This window comes from Callorhinus ursinus, unplaced genomic scaffold, assembly GCF_003265705.2.
Source record: "Callorhinus ursinus isolate GAN/ISIS: 27379988/994484 unplaced genomic scaffold, GSC_fseal_2.0 scaffold48, whole genome shotgun sequence".
NCBI classification, from domain to species: domain Eukaryota; kingdom Metazoa; phylum Chordata; class Mammalia; order Carnivora; family Otariidae; genus Callorhinus; species Callorhinus ursinus.
Window position 1 is genome coordinate 7,685,358 of NW_027397110.1, and position 20,084 is coordinate 7,705,441.

The following is a 20,084-nucleotide window of genomic DNA, read 5'->3' on the forward strand; positions in this document are numbered from 1 at the left end:
TGTGTGTGTGTGTGTGTGTGTGTGTGTGTGTGTGTGTGTGTGTGTGTTTTGTTTTTTGTCTGTTTTTTTATTTCATGAGGAACCACCATACTGTTTTCCATAGCAGTTATGCCATTTTATAATCCCACCAGCAGGGTTTTAAATTCTCCCACCTCCTTACCAGCTCTTGTTACTTTCTGGGTGTTTTTTGTTTGTTTGTTTGTTTGTTTTTTGAAAAGGAATTCTATTTATTAACATAATGTATTATTTGTTTCAGAGGTACAGGTCTGTGATTCATCAGTCTTACACAAATCACAGTGCTCACCATAGCACGTGCCCTCCCCAGTGTCCATTGCCCAGCCACCTCATCCCTCCCACCCCCCTCCACTCCAGCAACCCTCAGTTTGTTTCCTGAGATTAAGAGTCTCTTATGGTTTGTTTCCCTCTTTGGTTTCATCTTGTTTCATTTTTCCCTCCCTTCCCCTATGATCCTCTGCCTTGTTTCTCAAATTCTGCGTATCAGTGAGATCATATGATAATTGTCTTTCTCTGATTGACTTATTTCACTTAGCATAATACCCTATAGTCCCATCCACATTGTTGCAATGGCAAGATTTCATTTTTTGATGGCCGCATAATATTCCATTGTGTGTATATACTACATCTTCTTTATCCATTCATCTGTTGATGGACATCTAGGCTCTTTCCACAGTTTGACTATTGTGGACATTGCTCCTATAAACATTGGGGTGCACATCCCCCTTGGGAACACTACATTTGTATCTTTGGGGTAAATACCCAGTAGTGCAATTGCTGGGTCGTAGGGTAGCTCTATTTTCAACTTTTTGAGGAACGGCCATACTGTTTTCCAGAGTGGCTGCACCAGCTTGCATTGTAGGAGGGTTCCTTTCTGGGTGTTTTTGCTTTGATAATAGCCATCCCAATCATAGTGTGAGGTGATATTTCACTGTGGTTTGATTTGCATTCTTCTGATGAGTAGTGATGTTGAGCATCTTTTCATATGCTTTATTGGCCGTTTGTATATCATCTTTGGAGAAACGTCTGTTCAAGTCCTTTTCCCATTTTTTAATAGAGTTATTTGATATTTTATTGTTGAGCTGTAGGTATTTTTTATATATTCTGGATATTATTAGCCCCTTATGAGATATATGATTTGCAAGTATGTTCTCCCATTCTCTGTTGCCTTTTACTCTGTTGATTATGTTCTTTGGTGCTCAAAAATTTTAAGTTTGATGTTTGTCCCATTTGTCTGTTTTTGCTTTTCTGCCTGTGCTTTTGGTGTCATGTCCAAGAAGTCATTGCTATGTCTAATGTCATGAAAACATTTTCTGCTTTGTTTTCTTCTAGGAGTTTTATACTTTTAGGTCTTACATTTGGGTCTTTAATCCATTTAGAATAATTTTTTTAATCTTTAATTTAGAATAAATTTTTGTATGTGGTGTAAGATACAGTTCCAACTTCATTCTTTTTTGTGTGTGGATATCCAGTTTTCCTAATACCATTTGATGAGATTGTCCTTTCCCCCTTGAGTAGTCCTGATACCTTTGTGGAAGATCATTGACCATATACACAAAAAGGTTTATTTCTGAGCTGACTTGGCTTATTTTGTCTTTTTAATCCAGAGAAGATAGTTTTATCCCTGTTTAGCAGTGTTCCAGAATTTATGGAAATTAAAGCCTCTCTCTTTTTTAAAAAAAAGATTTTATTTATTTACTTACAAAGAGAGAGAGAGCATGCAATCAGGGGGTGGGGAGGGGCAGAGGGAGAGAGAGAATCCCAAGCCGACTCCATGCTGAGCAGGGAGCCTGACACAGGGCTCGATCTCACGACCCTGAGATCATGACCTGAGCCAAAATCAAGAGTCAGACACTTAACCAACTGAGCCACCCAGGTGCCCCAAGTCTTTTTAAAAGGAAAAAGATTACAATACCTTCCCTGCTTGCTTTCCATGATATTTATTTTACTGTTTTTTTTTTTAATTAAGTAAACTCTACCCCCAACGTGGGGCTCAAACTCATGACCCCAAGATCAAGAGTCACATGCTCTACCAACTGAACCAGTCAGATGCCCCCCATGATTTATTTTTTGACTGAGGTCTACACAAGATGTTTAACATGAACGGGACTGACTACATAATTTGCAAGGTCTAGTACAAAATGAAAATGCAGGACTCCTTGTTCATGATTTATTAGCATTTCAAGACGGTTGACAATGAGATTAAACCAGGCACAAGTTGGGTTGCACACCCATGAAGCCCACCATGAGTGTGAAAACATTTAGTCAAATATAACAAAGATATTTTAGCACACAGCCCAGTGTAGTTAGTATCATAATGGTTGTTAATGTGTTAGAGGTTCATAGGAAGAAGAGAGATCACTTTTAGCTGGAAGGGATCTGCTTATAGAAAGCAGTAGCTCTTGAACTGGGCAGGATTAGTAACTTTTGTAGATGAGTGGTGACGGTTTTCTGATGGAGAGAATGGTAGGGAATTGAGGAAATACAGGACCATGTTTAGAACAGTGAGCTCTCTAATTTAGTGAGTGAAGTGAGTACAGGAACATGAGCAATAAGGTTGGAGAAGTAAGCAGGAGCCAGATTTTAGAAGACTTTGGATCCTTGTCATCTGAGATTTTAAAAGCTCTAGGGAGGGGCGCCTGAGTGGCTCAGATCGTTAAGCGTCTGCCTTCGGCTCAGGTCATGATCTCAGGGTCCTGGGATCGAGCCCCACATCGGGCTCCCTGCTCAGCGGGGAGCCTGCTTCTCCCTCTCCCTCTACTGTGCCCCCTGCTTGTGTTCTCTCATTCTGTCAAATAAATAAATAAAAACTTTAAAAAAAATAAAAAATAAAAAGCTCTAGAGAGCCATTAACCTGACAGGAATATTTAGTTACTGTCTGTGTCTCCTTAGTGGAATGTGAGCTCCATAAGAGCAAGTATCTTAAATATATGTATGTTTAATATATATATATTTATATGTATATTTAAGATAACAATATATAGATATATAGATAATATATAGGTAGAAAATATATATGGGTATTTTATATATATGGCTGTATATATATATATATATATACACACACACACACACACACATACACAAAGATACAGAACAGATATATATATATGTTACAATTAAATATATTTTTATATGTAATGTATCTTATATATAATTATGTAAGATTACATATATACATATGTGTGTTATATATATATGTATATATATATATCATACCTCTTCTTAGGGAGTATATATACATGTTTCCTCCTCCTACTATGACTATATTCCCAGTAAGAACAATTCCTAGCATGTGCTCAATAAATATTTGCTGGATGAACAAAATATTTGTTCAATTAGTCAGACTTTTACTAAAGAGATGGAAAGAAAGTAGATATATTTCCTATGTTTTTTTGTGTATTTATCCATTTTAGTCTGTAACTAAATTAATTAATTAATTAATTTATTTTTAAAGATTTTTTCTATCTATTTGACAGAGAGAGCCAGAGCCAGAGAGCACAAGCTGGGGGAATGGCAGGGGGAGAGGAAGAAGCTAAGCAGGGAGCCCAACTCGGAGCGTGATCCCAGGCCCCCAGGATCATGACCTGAGCCAAAGGCAGATGCTTAACTGACTGAGCCACGCAGGCACCCCCAAATTAATTGATTTAACTGTTGTACTTTTAGTGTTCTATTTTGTGGAATCACTTTTTGGTATATTTGAAAAATTAGTACTTTGGGAGGCACACAGTTGAATAATGTAAATGTCCATTTTAAATTTAAATGATTTAATTGAAAAGTAGTTACCAGTCCAAGAGCATTCTTGCCCCACAAGTTTTCCTCTTTACCAGTATGAGGCCACTGATGTGTTTTGGCTTGGTCTCTGAGCTTTTCTTCTGCTTAATACTCTCGTTTTGGTAGTAGGTTGATTTAGATCTAATTAACTTTCACCTGTACCAACCTTTTTATTTTATTTTTTAAAAAAGATTTTTATTTATTTATTTGACAGAGAGAGACACAGCAAAAGAGAGAACACAAGCAGGGGGAGTGGAGAGGGAGAAGCAGGCTTCCCGCGGAGCAGGGAGCCTGATTCGGGGCTCGATCCCGGGACCCTTGGATCATGACTTGAGCTGAAGGCAGACGCTTAACGACTGAGCCACATAGGCGCCCCCTCCAACCATTTTTTTAATTGAATTATAATTGACATACAACATTATATTAGTTTCAGGTGTACAACATAATGATTTGATATTTGTATATATTGCAAAATGATAGTTAACACCCATCACCACACAGTTAAATTTTTTTTCCTTGTGGTGAGAACTTTTTTTTTTAAGATTTTATTTTTAAGTAATCTCTACCCCCAGTGTGGGGCTCGAACCCACAACCCTGGAGATCAAGAGTCACATGCTTCGCCAACTGAACCAACCAGGCACCCCTGTGATGAGAACTTTTAAGATCTACTCTCTTAGCAACTTTATTTTTTTTTTAAAGATTTTATTTTTTATTTATTCATGAGAGAGAGAGGGAGAGAGAGGGTCAGAGGGAGAAGCAGCCTCCCAAGGAGCAGGGAGCCCGATGCGGGACTCGATCCCAGGACTCCGGGATCATGACCTGAGCCGAAGGCAGACGCTTAACCATCTGAGCCACCCAGGCACCCTCTCTTAGCAACTTTCAAATACGCAGTACCATATTATTAACTATAGTCACCATGCTGTTCATTACATCCCCGTGACTTAATGTATTTTATAAGTGAAAGTGTGTACCTTTTGACCACCCACCAGGCCAACTTTTACACAGAGTATAACACACAGGATTTTATTCTCTGAGGAAATGAATAAAGATTTTAAGTAACTCAGGATAGAAATCCAGGAGTCATCATAGCAAGTGCTCTCTCACCCTCCACAATCGTTCGGTCATCAAGAACCATCAGTCTCAGGGATGCCTGACTAACTCAGTCAGTAGAGCATGTGACATTTGGTCTCAGGGTTGAGGGTTTGAGTCCTATGTTGGGCGTAGAGATTACTTAAAAAAAAAAAAGAACCACCATCAGTCTGTCTCCTAAGTATCTCTAGAATCCATTCCTTTTCCATATCCATAACCATTTCTGTTGTTGCCTCTGAAGTCTTCCTTTTTTTTTTTTTTTTAAGATTTTATTTATTTATTTTGACAGAGAGAGACACAGTGAGAGAGGGAACACAAGCAGGGGGAGTGGGAGAGGGAGAAGCAGGCTCCCCACGGAGCAGGGAGCCTGATGCGGGCCTGTATCCCAGGACCCGGGGATCATGACCTGAGCGGAAGGCAGACGCTTAACGACTGAGCCACCCAGGCGCCCCTGAAGTCTTCCTTACTTACCTACTTTGCATAATCCTGACCAGCTAACCTTTCTGGAAGAATAGTTTTCTAACAGTGTCATAACTCAAAGAATTCAAGTTTGAGATTTGTTCACTTGGGGAAAAAACCAGAATAGATTCAAGGATATCCTGTACAGAACAAACCTTCTTTTTTACATAATTGCAACAAATGGCAATCTAGTATTATCTTTAATACCTGAGACCAAGTATTTGTAAAATTTTAATTTTAATACATTTTAGATTACTGTAGTTTTATGTATTGACATTTAAAAGTTTATGACTCACTGTCAAGGACTAACTCAATAACTTAACATGAAACTACTAATTCATGAAATATATGATGAAATCTTTTTAAATTTTATTTATTTATTTATTTTTATTAACAAAAATGTATTATTTGTTTCAGGGGTACAGGTCTGTGACTCATCAGTCTTCCACAACACACAGCACTCACCATAACACATACCCTCCCCAATGTCCATCCCCCAGCCACCCCATCCCTCCACCCACCTCCCCTCCAGCAACCCTCAGTACGAAATCTTTTTTAATTGTCCAAAGCTGTTTATTTGCTGACATGCTGACATCCCATTCTCCACCAGGTACACAACACCCTTGTTGTTCTTTCTCTCACTGTGCTCTGCTTTTTTCCTTTCTAACTCTTACACATCTATAATCACAGTAGATTCCCCCATACCTAACACAGCTAGACTGGAATGGTAGGGCAGTTAGTTTTTAAAAGTCAGTTGACATAGGGAGTATCATAAATAGCCTACTTACCTTGTATTTTATTTTAACTTAAGATGTATAAATATATACTTTTTCATTTTCTTTAATACATGGTGAAGGCTTATTGGTTCACTGATAGGAGTTTTGTGCCTTTTCTTGTACATACGCCATACCTATAAACTTTTGCCTGCCATAACAGATTCAACTGACATAAGCAGGTTTGAGAAAAGACATATCATTCTCATTCACTCACACTCTGGAGTGTTTTCTGGAGTATGTAAAAGAAAGGTGCAGTGGGTCTGTGTCAGTTATGAGCCTCATCTGTTATACGTCTTATCAGAGAGATGGTGGGGAACTGCTGTTCTGAAACCCAAATCTAATAATATTATCCCCAGCTTCAAACTCTTTGATGTCTGCCACTTGCATATAGGATGAAGTCATGGTACCTACAGCATAAAAGGCCCCCACCGTATACAGGATAAGAGCCCAACATACAAGATCTGCTGTGATACTGCTTACCTCTAGCTTGATCTCTACTGTTCCCATCCTCTCTTAGAAAACTGATTCCTTGAATGTACCAAGCCATTTAATGACTCCATCCTTCTACAGCTACTGTTGTCTGTCTGATAGACAGTAACAACCCCACCTGCTGCCCAAACAAAGGATTATCCAGCCCACAGTCAAAATGTGGATTGTATAACAGTTGAGAGAGCCTTGGTCAAATGTATTTTATAGTCCTTTATAATTCTGAGATTCTCTGATTATAGGGTCTCTCTTTTTCTGAAAGTAAGGAATTCTTTGGGAATTACTTTTGTGAGTTTTAAATTTCTCCTCATAACATGTTTTCATATCTTAATACCTATGCATTCTTAGAATTAGAACCACTTTTTCTTTTCCTGCTGTGAGCCTTGTCATGTATTAAAATCACTGTAGAAATGAGTTTCATTGTCTCCAAGGAGAACTAGGAACAGTATAACTGTTATTCAAATTCTGCTTGAAACTTAGAAACTTATTACTTACTGTATTTTCATAGGAAAAAAGCTCATATAGCTTGATACCTTGGGGAGAGATTTGGGAACAGAATCTCACAGAAAATTTAAGTGAAGAAGATACTTGCCATTTTTATGAAATTGGGATTTTTACCAATAACTGTTTCTGAATGCCAGTGGTGTTATTGTTGACAGTTCATATTCCTTTCCTGCCCTCCAGTCTTAAATCTGGTAAGGCAGGTTTGTTCCTGTTGTGTATCAAATTGCATTCCTTCATAGGGAGCCAAGTGGTTAGATTTATGACCTTGATCTGCCTTTTTCTTGTATCAGTGGTCATTGCACCTATTTTCTAGACGTGCATACACAATTAGCATACTTTTTTGTTTTCTGTCCTTAACAGACTCACTGCTAATAAAACTATTTTGTTTTCAAGATTTCAGAAGTAAGCAGCTGTGTTCCAATTATTACTTGAATCAGTGAATAATTTCAGTGCATGTGTTCAGTTATTGTTCATCTCTTAATTTTGCTTCTGTTTTCTTATAAATGATTTTTTACAAAGAAAAATGAAAGTGGAGAATTGAAAGAAAAACAATTTCTTGTTATTAAGTAGGTAAAGTAGTATTCCCATCTTAGAAGTGAAGTAACAGCCACAGCTTAGAACTGAAAAAACTTTCTACATGGGCTTATAAATAAGCAGACAACTTTATCCTTCAGCCATATCCATCATGCGTTAGTGAAGTTGGAATCCCTCATCATGACTCTTTGTAGCTTGTTTTTCTTCCGTGGAATGCTGTCCTTTACTTCAGTAAAGTTTTGGATCTTCAAATATTTTGAGTGTCTTTTCCCAAAACTCATAAAATTATAGTGATTAAAAAATACCTCTCCATCTATTTTGGCTTAGAGGATGAACAAAGTACTTGAACTTCTCAGATAAAAAGCTTCAAAATACAAATGTTTTCACAAGTTCTCTTCTTTAAATGATATAGTGCATTTTTGTACTTGAGATTGTCCTTAGAATCCTCTCAGTCTTTCAGCTCGAAACAAAGATATATATGAAAGCAGAATTTTATTTTTTTTAATTTTTAAAGGACTCTCTCTCTCTCTCTCTTTTTAAAAGATTTTATTTATTTATTAGAGAGAGAGAGATAGCAAGAGCAGGAACACAAGCAGGGGGAGTGGGAGAGGGAGAGGGAGAAGCGGGCTTCCCGCCGAGCAGGGAGCCCGATGCGGGACTCGATCCCAGGATCCTGGGATCATGACCTGAGCCAAAGGCAGACGCTTAACGACTGAGCCACTCAGGCGCCCCCAAAGCAGAATTTTAAATGATGGTTAAATCTTAAATCTAGGCCACATTGCCTCCAAAGTGTTTTGTGGGTAATTACCTCTTAAATAGAGCATGAAAGGAATTTTGATTTCTGAAGAGTGTGTTTAATAGACAACACGTTTCATCTGTTTAAAAAGGTTTTTACACTTTGCCTATCTACATTATCTACAGAAGCCTGTGATCTCTGTTTCTGAGCTCTCCTGTCTTCATCTGAAAAAAAAACAAATGCAATAGACTGCTCAGTAGTACTTTCTAGTCTCATTTTTCTTGCTGTTGATTTTTCTGTCAAGTGATGTGTGCATTGCATTCAATAGGAACACATTATAAAGTCTGGGCAAGTGGGCATGTATTGATATTCTTCTATCTTGACGTCTTGAGCACTGGCACTCTTTTTAAAAATGAGACCAGCAAGAATCTCTAGGTAAGGCTTTTTCAGATTATGATCAATGCCTTAAGTGACAATGCATGAAGATAGTGAGTCATAACTAAAGAAGACTCCTTGTGTGTTATGTGACTCTTTAAAAATGTAATAAATACAGCTCATAAAATTTTTGATAATGTCTTTTATTTTGAGAAAAGTGTTCTCATAATGCTCTTAAGAAAGATATAACAAACTTTAGCAACTATATACAACAGATGAAAAAATAGGATTTTAATCTCTTGGCTGTTTCATCAAGCTTGTCTTTGGTTGGACTTGTGTTTTCTGAATGGTGTGTTTTGAGAGTCCTTAAATCAAAACATTCTTTCTCCTGTTGTGTGACTTTTAGTAAAAGATATCTCTTCCTTAGGATTATGCCTCTTGGTTCTTCAGAGCCTGGCTAGAGCTAGATAGCTTGATGTGTGGTTGTTTGCTGAGTTTGCTCATTGGTTTATTTGTTCAATATTTATTTAACAAATATTTGTAGAGTATATACTATGTGTCAGGCACTTTGTTACAACTCTATCTGGTATTTTTTTTTAATCATTCCAGGACTGATGAGGAATATTTTAATATCTCAAGATGGTGTTAACTTGGGATCATGTGTTTTCAAAACAGAAGCACCTGGCTCATTGTATTGTTCCACTCTGAGGCAACATTGGGGGACCAACATCCCCATCCTTAAGCTTGTAAGGATCATGATGCTTGCGAAGCTGTTTCAGGTGTTTTGTGATGGTTCATAACTATTGCTTGCTGCCTGCCTATCCTAATTCCCTAAGTGATGAGGAACTCTTCTGTGAGCCTCTAGCCCCTGGTGAAGCTCTTTCAAATGTCACCACTTTCTCCCACTTGTCACCCATTGTACAAAATCCATGCTCACTTAAAACCATGTAAGCTACTTACGTGAGAGTTGCAAATTATGTGTTTTATTAGATATTGTCATGGACTTAGCATGTGATCAGTAAGCCTTATTTAAAACTGTCATTTTAAAAATGTACTTAGAATTAGATAAAAATTACTACTTTGGATGCTATATAAGTTGACAAATAGATCATTTCCTGTTATATAAGTGTGGAAAGGTACTGCTGCCAGCCATTTTGCTCTCAGCAAGGCTTCTGAATTGCTTCTAACAGTAGTGGCTTGTGTTGTACCCTGTCACAGAGAGACACCTTACCTCAGGTCTCCCAGTAGGTCAGTGGCAGAAGTATAAATGAAACATTGGTATATAGCTTTAACATAAGACAGCAGAGCTTGCAAGGTTATATTTTGCTTTCCCCTTGTCTCCTCTTTCTTTTTAAAGGAGTGGTGAATGTGTTGCTAACAACTCCACTCTGGGTGGTAAACACCAGACTGAAGCTGCAAGGGGCAAAATTTAGGAATGAAGACATTGTACCAACCAACTACAAAGGTATTATTGGTAAGTGTTTGTTGAGTGAGTTCCTCTTTAAGGAGTTTCTTTTCTCTCTGTGTCTGGAATTTATTGCCACAATAATGCTTCATATCAGACAGCCTCAAATCTCCACAGGTAACGGTAAGCCTTTGTTTAGCTCATGTGTCTGTGGGTTGACAGGGATTTGACTCATCTAGATCAGCCTACACATATTCTTCTCTTGATGATGGCAGAAGCACAAGAGGACACATCCAATTGTAAAAGCCCCTGTTTGCATCGCGTTTGCAACGTCCTCTTGGCCAAACCCAATGTCAGGAGGTAGAGAAGTATGCTGTAGTGTTGGTGGGAGGGGTCAATATTTCTGAAGAATAACCTACACTGTTTCTGTTAGTGTTGTCTTTGGATAAAGTTATCATTAATATCCGATGACTTTGAGTTTAATAATACTATGTTACCTGGTTCTCCTTTCCCATGTATCTGTCTTGGTAATGAAAATAGTGGTTTTCTTTTAAGTCAAATCCCAAGTAATGGATCCCAGGGTACTGTCTGTTGTCCTGGATTTTGCTGTGAAACACATGGGCTATAAGTTCACAATTCTCTGTAAGACAGAGTTCTCAGTCATGGTGGTGGTGATTACTTAGGAAAACCTGACATTCTAATACCAGATTGTCAAGAAGAGTTGCCTGTGATTTAAGTTGGTCTGTCAACAACATGGTGACTGTCAGTGTCTGATGATTATCAAAAAGTAGTTAACTGATGAACTTGCCCCTAGACTATCATTGCAAGAAGGAAATTTTAATAGAACCAGTATGATTTGTGTTCTGGGTACATTTGAACAAAATTCATATTGTGTTTTCCGGTTAGGGGATTGTAATCAAAAGTCCTTGATTTCTTGCTTAGATGCTTTTCACCAGATCATTCGAGATGAAGGAATCATGGCTTTATGGAATGGCACATTTCCTTCCTTGCTGTTGGTCTTCAATCCTGCCATCCAGTTCATGTTCTATGAAGGTTTAAAAAGGCAGCTTCTAAAGAAACGAGCGAAGGTAATCCCTGATTTTGAAAGCAGCAAATAATAATCTCTGACACTCTCTTATTTGGATTGATGTGGTTTGCTCTTTCTTTGCTTTCCAGCTTTCTTCTTTGGATGTGTTCATCATTGGCGCAATATCCAAAGCAATTGCTACCACCGTCACCTATCCTCTGCAGACGGTACAGTCAATTCTGAGGGTGAGTGCTGGGGTTCTCCCTCCATTTAGTCAAACAACATTCTGAAGTACATGGTTTCTCTGTTTAAAGCAATGTTAATAGAGCAATAAAGTTGTCAGTTGGTAGACTAGACCATTTTTCCACTTGTTTGATAATTGCTAAGCAGGCTGGCTATCAGTTGGTTTCCTCTTTGGTTTGGAACAAAGTTTACATTTGTAATTTCTTAGGTAACATAGTGTCTCAGAAAACCCAAATGTGGGAGGAGGTTCTTTAATGACTTTAGGAATGTATAAGCTTGTTTCCTTCTCATTTAAGTTGACTTGCTTAGGTTAATCATACAAAATCAGGAGTTGATTTGTTTAGTTCATTCAGGAGGAATTAATGATTTAGTTTTTCTGAAGTACTTTCAAGTTTCTGGGTTTTTTCATTCAGTTATTTATTCATTCATCAAGGTATTTATTAAGCACCCACTCTGTGTGAGGACTGGGTACACATGGTGAGTAAAAATCATAATCCCTGTGCTCATGGAGGTAACAGGAAAGAATAAAATGGTAAATAAGCAAAATAAATAGTTAATTATAAGTTGAGAAAAGAGCTATCAAGGAGGTGAACTGCATTCTGTGATTTGGTGGAGAGGGGCATGTTGCTGATCTTCTTAGACAGGGTGATTAAGGATTGGGCTCCTCTGAGGAGGCATATATAAAAATCAAGACTTAAAGGAAGATAAGGACCCAGCCGTCAAAGAGCATTCTAGATAGAGGGAACATGATGTGCTAAGAGCTTGGTGCTGACTGAGAACTGAACAGAGGCCACTCTGGCTGGAGAGTGGCTCAAGATGAGATTGGAAAAGTAGCAGGGAAAGCTGTAGATGAGGATTCTAGATTTTGTTCTCACCTGAGTGGGAAGCCTTTGAAGGGCTTTAAACTGGGAGCAGTGTGATCTGATTTACAATTCGAGAAGATTCCTGTGGTTGTTGTGTGGTGAATTGGTTGGTCCTAGGGTTAAGAGATAAGGGTGGGAAGGCAGTCAGGTAGGAGGCCATTTCCATAGTACAGGTGAGAGGTGATGGTGCCCTACACTAAGGTGATAGCAGTGGAGAGGAGAGAGAAGACTTGGACAGATTCATGATCTACTTTGGAGAAAAAAATCGAAGTATTTATTGGTAGATAAAATGGCGGTGATGGTGAAAAAAATTTTTTTAAAGATTTTATTTATTTATTTGTCAGAGAGAGAGTGAGCACAAGCAGGGGGAGTGGCAGGCAGAGGGAGAAGCAGGCTCTCCGCTGAGCGGGGAGTCCGACGTGGGGCTCGATACCCGGACCCTGGATCATGACCTGAGCTGAAGGCAGACACTTAACCCACTGAACCACCTAGGCGCCCCGAAAATATTTCAGTTCAAAAAATTTATTACCTTCTGTTAAAAGTGTTTCTACTGATGTGCTGTTTTTAAATTGGTACTTAATTTAAGGGAATTCAGCATCTAAATAAATGTATTTTGATACTTTTATAATGTAAACATATAATGTGAAGAGCTTAGACTGTAGTGGTTCTAACTGATTAGTTTATAAGAACTTTCTAAAGGACTAGAGGGTAAGCCATACCATCAATATCTAAATCTTCATTGTGGGCATGTTTGTTTTCTTTTGAGGGAGTATTTTCCCCATAATTCTCTGAAGTAAAAATTCATGCTTGCTTCATTGAAAAATATTTGTTATTTATTTATTTATTTAATTTATTTGAGAAGAGAGCAGAGAGAATGGCAGAGGGGGAGGGATAGGGAGAGAAATTCTGAAGCAGACTCTATGCTGAGCACAGAGCCTGATGTGGGGTTCGATCCCATGACCTGAACTGAAACCAAGAGTTGAATACCCAACCGACTGAGCTACCCAGGTGCCCCGAAAAATATTTCTTATTTTCATTTATTTCAGTGAAAGAGACAAAATTCATGAAATCTACATACTCGGATATTTTTATTACTGTATACCGTAAGACATTACTCCAACATAATTTCCTCCGCAGGTAGAAATTGATCTGTTTTTCTTCTTCCCCAGTTTGGACGTCACAGACTAAACCCAGAAAACAGAACACTGGGGAGTCTTCGGAATGTTCTCTATCTTCTTCACCAACGAGTAAAGTGAGCTTTGTAGATGCTTCACATTCTGTCCTTTCAGCAGCCATCTCTGCCAGGAAGTGGCTGGATCTGCTTAATTTGTACTACTGCCTTCGCAGTGGCAGCCTAGAAACCTCTCCTCGCATGCTGTGCTCAGACATCTCTCATTTTAGGGGCTTAGTGCAATATGGCAGCATTTAGGGAAGTTATGGAAAAACTTCAGGTCTTTATTCTTTGTAACTTAGAAATACTCAGAACTCCTTTAGAGAGGGAAGCCTGCTATCATCTAATGTAGAGACTGTTCTGCCTTAGCAGTGCTGCTGTCAGTGGCTTAGACTGTGACCTCTCTCGGAGATAGAAATAAACAGATATTGTAGAGCCGTAGTCGTAGTGAGAAAGGGAGAGGGGAGTAGGAAGAGTAACAATAATTATTGTAATGATGACAGCAGTGCTGATGAGTGTTTGCTTTGTGGTAGACACTGAGCTCCGTACCTCAAACGGGTAATCTCGCTTAATCCTGACACTGGCCCTATGAGGCAGGTACTTTTGTCGTTTCCCTGTATCATTCCATTTAGAGAATCTCAGGGATGTCAAATAAGTCAGGAGCCTCCTTTGAAGCAAAAGCTGCTATAATTTTATAACTGTTCCTAGATATAAGATATTTTGAAAGTAAATAAATTTATTATAAAAACAATATGCTTGGGATAAAAAAAATCAAAGATAAAGAATTGGTATAAAGTTAAAACTAAATGCTCACCATACCAAGTATTGGCAAGAACGTGGAGCAACCAGAACTTTCCTGTGCTGCTGGTGGGAAAATAAAATGGTCCGACCATTTTGGAAAGTTTGGTATTTTCTTCAAAAATTAAACGTACAACTAACATAGGACCTAACCTTTCCTCTCAAGTTATATACTTAAGAGAAATGAAATATGTCTGTGCAAATCTTGTACACAGATATTAATAGCAGTTTTATTTGTAAGAGTCAAAAACCGGAAACAACACAAATGTGCCATCACTGGGTGAGTAGACACAAAAGTTACTATCTATCTACGTAGTGGAATACTGCTCATTAGAAAGGACTTACTAATACATACAACAACATGGGTAGATTTCAAAATAATTATGCCATGTGAAAGAAGTCAGACAAAAAAGAATTCATACCATATGATTCCACTTATATAAAATTTAGAAAATGCAAATACAGTATTCCCCCCTCATCCACAGTGTCCCTTCCCATGGTTTCAGGGATCCACAGTCAACCGTGGTCTGGAAGCAGATGATCCTCCTCACTTATCGTCAGAAGGTCAATAGGACCTAACGCCAAGTCACAATATCTACATCATTCACCTCACTGCATCTCAATACATAGATATTAGAGAGAGAGGGAGAGACCACATTCCTGTAACTTTTATTACAGTATATTGTTATTCTATTTCATTATTAGCTATTGTTGTTACTCTCTTACTGTACCTAATTTATAAGTTAGACTTTATGATAGGTATGTATGTATCAGTTTCAGGCATCCACTGAGGGTCTTGGAACATCTTCCCTCGGGGATAAGTGGTAGCTACGATAGCCTGCTTCTTTGATCCAGGAGTTGACTTTTATGAAGAAAAGCTTTTATTTTTTTTTCAAACCTCTTTTCTTTTAGGCGTTTTGGAATCATGGGACTCTACAAAGGCCTTGAAGCCAAACTGCTACAGACAGTCCTCACTGCTGCTCTCATGTTCCTGGTTTATGAGAAACTGACGGCTGCTACCTTCACAGTTATGGGACTGAAGAGTGCCCGCAAGCACTGAGACACCCCACACTGCAAAGTGCAGAAAAATGCTCAAGATGGGGGGTTCCTTCTGTGTGAAGGGAAGTGATTCCCTTTTTATTCTTGCTGTGTGCACCATGAATTTTACCCTCATTGGCTGGAAAAGCATCTAAGGGTAAACATGGAATATAGCCAGCTGGACCTGTCCACAACTTTAATTTTTAATTTTATGATGGTTGTTTGAATTTTGTGGGGGAGGTTAGTCTAATGGTCCTACAAAAAAAAACCATTATTGAAAACCTGAAGATGGAAGTTTGTGGGTGTTTATTGTTTTTCTTAAGGTGAATGGACTATTGCTCACAATGTGTAATCTTTTCCAGTTAAAATCTTTCTTAAATTTACCAGCTGTTCTTTTCCTCTGATTCTAGGGACACATTTAATACCATATAATTCTCCTCATATACTTTTGTATGTTTTAATCTTGGTATTTTCCTCACTAAAAATATTATGATTGTTCCACAGGCATGACTTTATTTTGTTGAACTTCTTTCCTCCTGCTTAAGGAAAGGTGTCTCCTTTAGTACATGAGCTATTTATTTTGTGGGAGAAATGAAAATGATTAATCCCAAATGATTCTCTTATAAACTATTTGTGAATATCACTTATTCATTAGTATTTGACATAATTAAAAATATTTATTTTGAATCAGCCCTTTCATTACAGAAGGCTTGAAGTTTTTATGTTCATCCATACAAGCCCCATCAAATCAAGCCCCAATAAACTGTCAACACAGAAGACATTTTAAAAAGATGCCCTTTATTCAGGTACCACATTGGGTTTACAACTAGCTCGTAAAAATCATAGAAAAGGGAGAAGGAGCAGGTACCCTGTTTAGGCTCTGGAATATTCTCTCCCTTTACAAAGTCTTGGTGGAGGCTATCTCTTTTGAGTATAAACATCTGATTGAGATTATTTCTATTTGGAAACATTTCTTATAGTCATACTATTCAAAGTATATGCATCAATCAGCAGCATTGACATCACCTGGGAGCTTGTTGAGCCTGCGGTCCCAGACCTTCTGAATCATAGTCTGCAGTTTAACAAGATCCCCGGGTGATTCATACTCACATTAAAGTTTGAGAGACCTTAGAGCCCTTGACTCAACAGAAGCTGTGATTGGTTTCAATGATAGAAACCAAGACAAAGATTTTTCTCAAAGGAAAGTTGGAATTAAGGGATTAAATAAACAGCCCCTGAGAAAACTGAGTGCCCCACATCATCCTTTACTTTCACCTCATAGCACGTTTGAAGGTGGTTGGACTTTTATTATGCAGCTAGGGGTGAATTTAGGCCTCTCAAGGCCACCCGAGAAGCAAACTCCGAGAGGTCATTTGAGAATAGCCCTTTGGGTTCCTGTGACTTAGTTTTTGTCCCTATAACCAAATGATAGGCTTTTCATTTGTAAGTCTAATTCAGTTGGAGTCAGAGAGAGGAACAATGAAGTGTCTATGGACTCCAGTATTTAGTTCAGTTTTGAAAGTGGAAATGTATTTCTCTTATTTCCTCTCTGGTCCCTGTGGTAATTTCAAAATATGTGATTATCAAGCTCCTGATAATTGGAAGATGGTTGTGTTGTTCTAGAAAGCAAGATTTAGGAGGGGCTCATAATCTGGGAACTAGACTGAACACTAGTCCCCTATTGAAGACAGAGAATTGCCCTCATTCTACCCTTTATTTTACTTTAAGGTTTGTGTGTGTCTGTGGTAAGGCTTGGGTGGGAAGCACAAAACTTACTTTGATTTCTATGCAGGAGAAGAATGAACATAAAGGTGCAATGTGTGTGATTTTGTTGTTTTAATTATGCAGTTCACTTTGGAAACTGAATTTTGAACTCAGGTTGGTATGTTAGAATAATTTCCAAGTCAAATTACATAGTTAAATGAAATGTTTATGATGTGAAAATCTATTTGATGCTTCTTTTTTCTGATTTTATGAGCGAACAATTTAATACTGAGGTTTTATGCTCCCTATGAAAGGAAGCTTACAGACTCACTAGTTGAAACTAGGTAATGACTCACCCAGTTTTGTAAAACCTTTGATTAATAATAAGTTATTTGAGAAGACTAAGGAGCTGAAGTGTATGCTGCAGAAATGGAAATTTTTATTTTTGATTCTTCATGCAGTTTCTCTAGAATGCGAGGATAAGAGCCTTTGGGGTTATATTAGTGTCACTGCAGTAGAAAATTTAATTTCTGTAAGTATTTAATCTGTGTTCTGAAGTGGACACTGATATTTCTATCCTCCTCTATTTTACAATTAAGTTTGAAATGCAGAAGCAGGATTGGTAGTAAGAACATAAGCAGTGGGAGCTAGAATCTGGGGTTTTATTCCCAGCTCAACCACCGACTGACTAGCACATTACGTCATCTCCTTATGCTTCAGCTTTCTGATGAGTGAAGATAATACTTGCTACCCACTTGAGAGGATGTTTAAGAGCTAATGATGTCAACTAAATCCCTTTATGATCGCCAGAGAGGGAAAATCTGAGTGAAACTTTTGACTGTGCCTAGATTTATATAGCAGTTTTTCTTAAAGCTTCAGCACTTTCTTATAACCCCCATATCTCTGTGAAGGACAAGGAACAGGGTCCCATTTAAGGAACAAGGAAATCGAGACAGAACTATCAATTGACTTGCCTCGTTGGAATCAGGACAAGAGTTGAGTTTCCTGCAGTCAAGTGTAAGGATGAAAAGAACGGATTCTGGAATTAGACCTAGGTTCAGCTCTGGCCCCACTCCTTACCAGCTGTGAGAACAAAGTGATTACTGAACTTGTATAAAACTCAGTTTCCTCAGCTGTGAAATGGAGGTCTTGATAAACCTACCTGTGATTGTGAGGATTAAAGAGATCATATATATAAATTGCTTAGCACAGTGCTTGCCATGTGAGAAGAGCTAGATAAATATAAGCAACGACTTTTATCCTGATACGATTATTACTGTCGAGGGGGCTGGCTGTTTGAATAGATCACACCAGTGAGTGGGAATCACTCTGGGTTTTGAGCCAGACCTGGGTTCAGATTTTCATTCTGTTGCTTAATAGCATCCTGGCCACAGACAAGTTGCTTGCTCACCTTTCTGAATCTGTGTCTTCATCTGTCCGATGGAAATGATTACCTCACAAGGCTGTAATATATGTACAGATATATATATCTTCTTTAATCCTCAGAACAGCCTTGCAAGGTAACCCTTTCTACTGGACAGATGGAGAGATATATACGTGTGTCTGGCACAGTACATGAAATATATATATATGCTTAATGCTGGTTTTTATATTGAGATATATACAACATTATATTAGTTTTGGGTATACAACATAAAGATTCAATACATGTTTATATTGCAAAACAACCACCACAATAAGTCTAGTTAACATCTGTCACCAAAATGTCCATCAGATAAATGCTGTTTGAACCAAGAAGATCAGCTAGGTTTTACTTTGGGGCAGTCTTTCCTCTTTCCATTTGTGTGAATTGTGGCCATTTCTTTTCTGGGAGCCTTATCGGTGTATCTCCTCAAAAGAGAAGTCGAAACCTGTAATTTCATGTTTTGTTCAATATTCAAATTAAGCCCCCCAAATATTGATCAGTTAATCAGTAAAATACAAACTGGTTCAACAGCAGAAAGTCACTGGCTGTGATAGTGTCTCATCTTGACTCTCTGGAAAAACTGGGAAGAGTGCCTTTGTGGAGCCCAATGCCACACATCTAAGGAGAGCCCTTCCTCTGGGCAGGTGAATTACTTACCTGGCAATGTTAAATGTCAGCAGGATACCAAATATATACAAAGGCTCAATTATAGCATATTTACATATGCAGTACATATAACTGTGACTTGTACGGTTTTTACCACCATCGGAGTGAAAAGGGCCTTGGGTTATACTGGTAGCCCCTGAAAAGCTTGTTCAGTGGGACATAATGGACAAGAAAAAAAGTTTTCCACGGACTGGGCAAGAGAAGGAAAGAAAGTTACTATTTAAAGACAAAATGAGGGGTGCCTGGGTGGCTTAGTCAAGGGTCTGCCTTCGGCTCAGGTCATGATCCAGGAGTCCCGGGATCAAGCCCTACATCAGGCTCCCTGCTCAGTGGGGACTCTGCTTCTCCCTCTCTCTCTGCTGCTCCCCCTGCTTGTGCTCTCTCTCTCTCAAATAAACAAATCTTAAAAAAAAAAAAAAAAGACAGAAGGTGAAAAGGAAATTAGAAGATGGAAATGGGAGTAGGAGCTCCCTAGTGAACCTAGAGACACTCTGCTACTTGAAAGATCATTTCCTGTCCTGAAAGAACTTGTATCTAGCAGAAGACATGTCTTGGATTTTGAATTGCAGTAGTCTGTCTGTATCTCTGTCTTCCCCTAGATAAAAGCTTTTTATTTTTTAAAAAATAAAAGAGTGTACATGTTTTTAGAATTCTTGCACTCTGGTGTTTTCTTGGTTGTTGATTTTCAGTTTTTCAGATTTCCTTAATTAGTTCACAATTTTTTTTTTAAGATTTTATTTATTTATTTGACAGAGACACAGCAAGAGAGCGAACACAAGCAGGGGGAGTGGGAGAGGGAGAAGCAGGCTTCCCACCGAGCAGGGAGCCTGATGCGGGGCTCGATCCCAGGACCCTGGGATCATGACCTGAGCCAAAGGCAGACACTTGACGACTGAGCCACCCAGGCGCCCCAGTTCACACTTTTTTGAGTATACTTTATTTTGCTAAGTCAATTGACTCCTTTATCCTTCATTATTTCTTTACTTTAATTGGAG

General features: G+C 38.4%; 1 protein-coding gene across 4 annotated transcripts in view; it reads left to right on the top strand.

The window, feature by feature from the left end:
• The window catches only part of SLC25A17 (solute carrier family 25 member 17), a 42,588-nt gene extending 22,849 nt beyond the window's left edge, over positions 1-19,739 (top strand). For all 4 annotated transcript variants that reach the window (XM_025881755.2, XM_073882735.1, XM_073882736.1 and 1 more), the window contains 5 exons: positions 10,106-10,222; positions 11,096-11,241; positions 11,330-11,425; positions 13,456-13,538; positions 15,168-19,739. In XM_025881755.2, the coding sequence (XP_025737540.1) occupies positions 10,106-10,222; positions 11,096-11,241; positions 11,330-11,425; positions 13,456-13,538; positions 15,168-15,315 (590 nt within the window). In that variant the 3' untranslated portion in view covers positions 15,316-19,739. The remainder of the gene's footprint in view (positions 1-10,105; positions 10,223-11,095; positions 11,242-11,329; positions 11,426-13,455; positions 13,539-15,167) is intronic.
• The last annotated feature ends 345 nt before the right edge of the window (positions 19,740-20,084 follow it).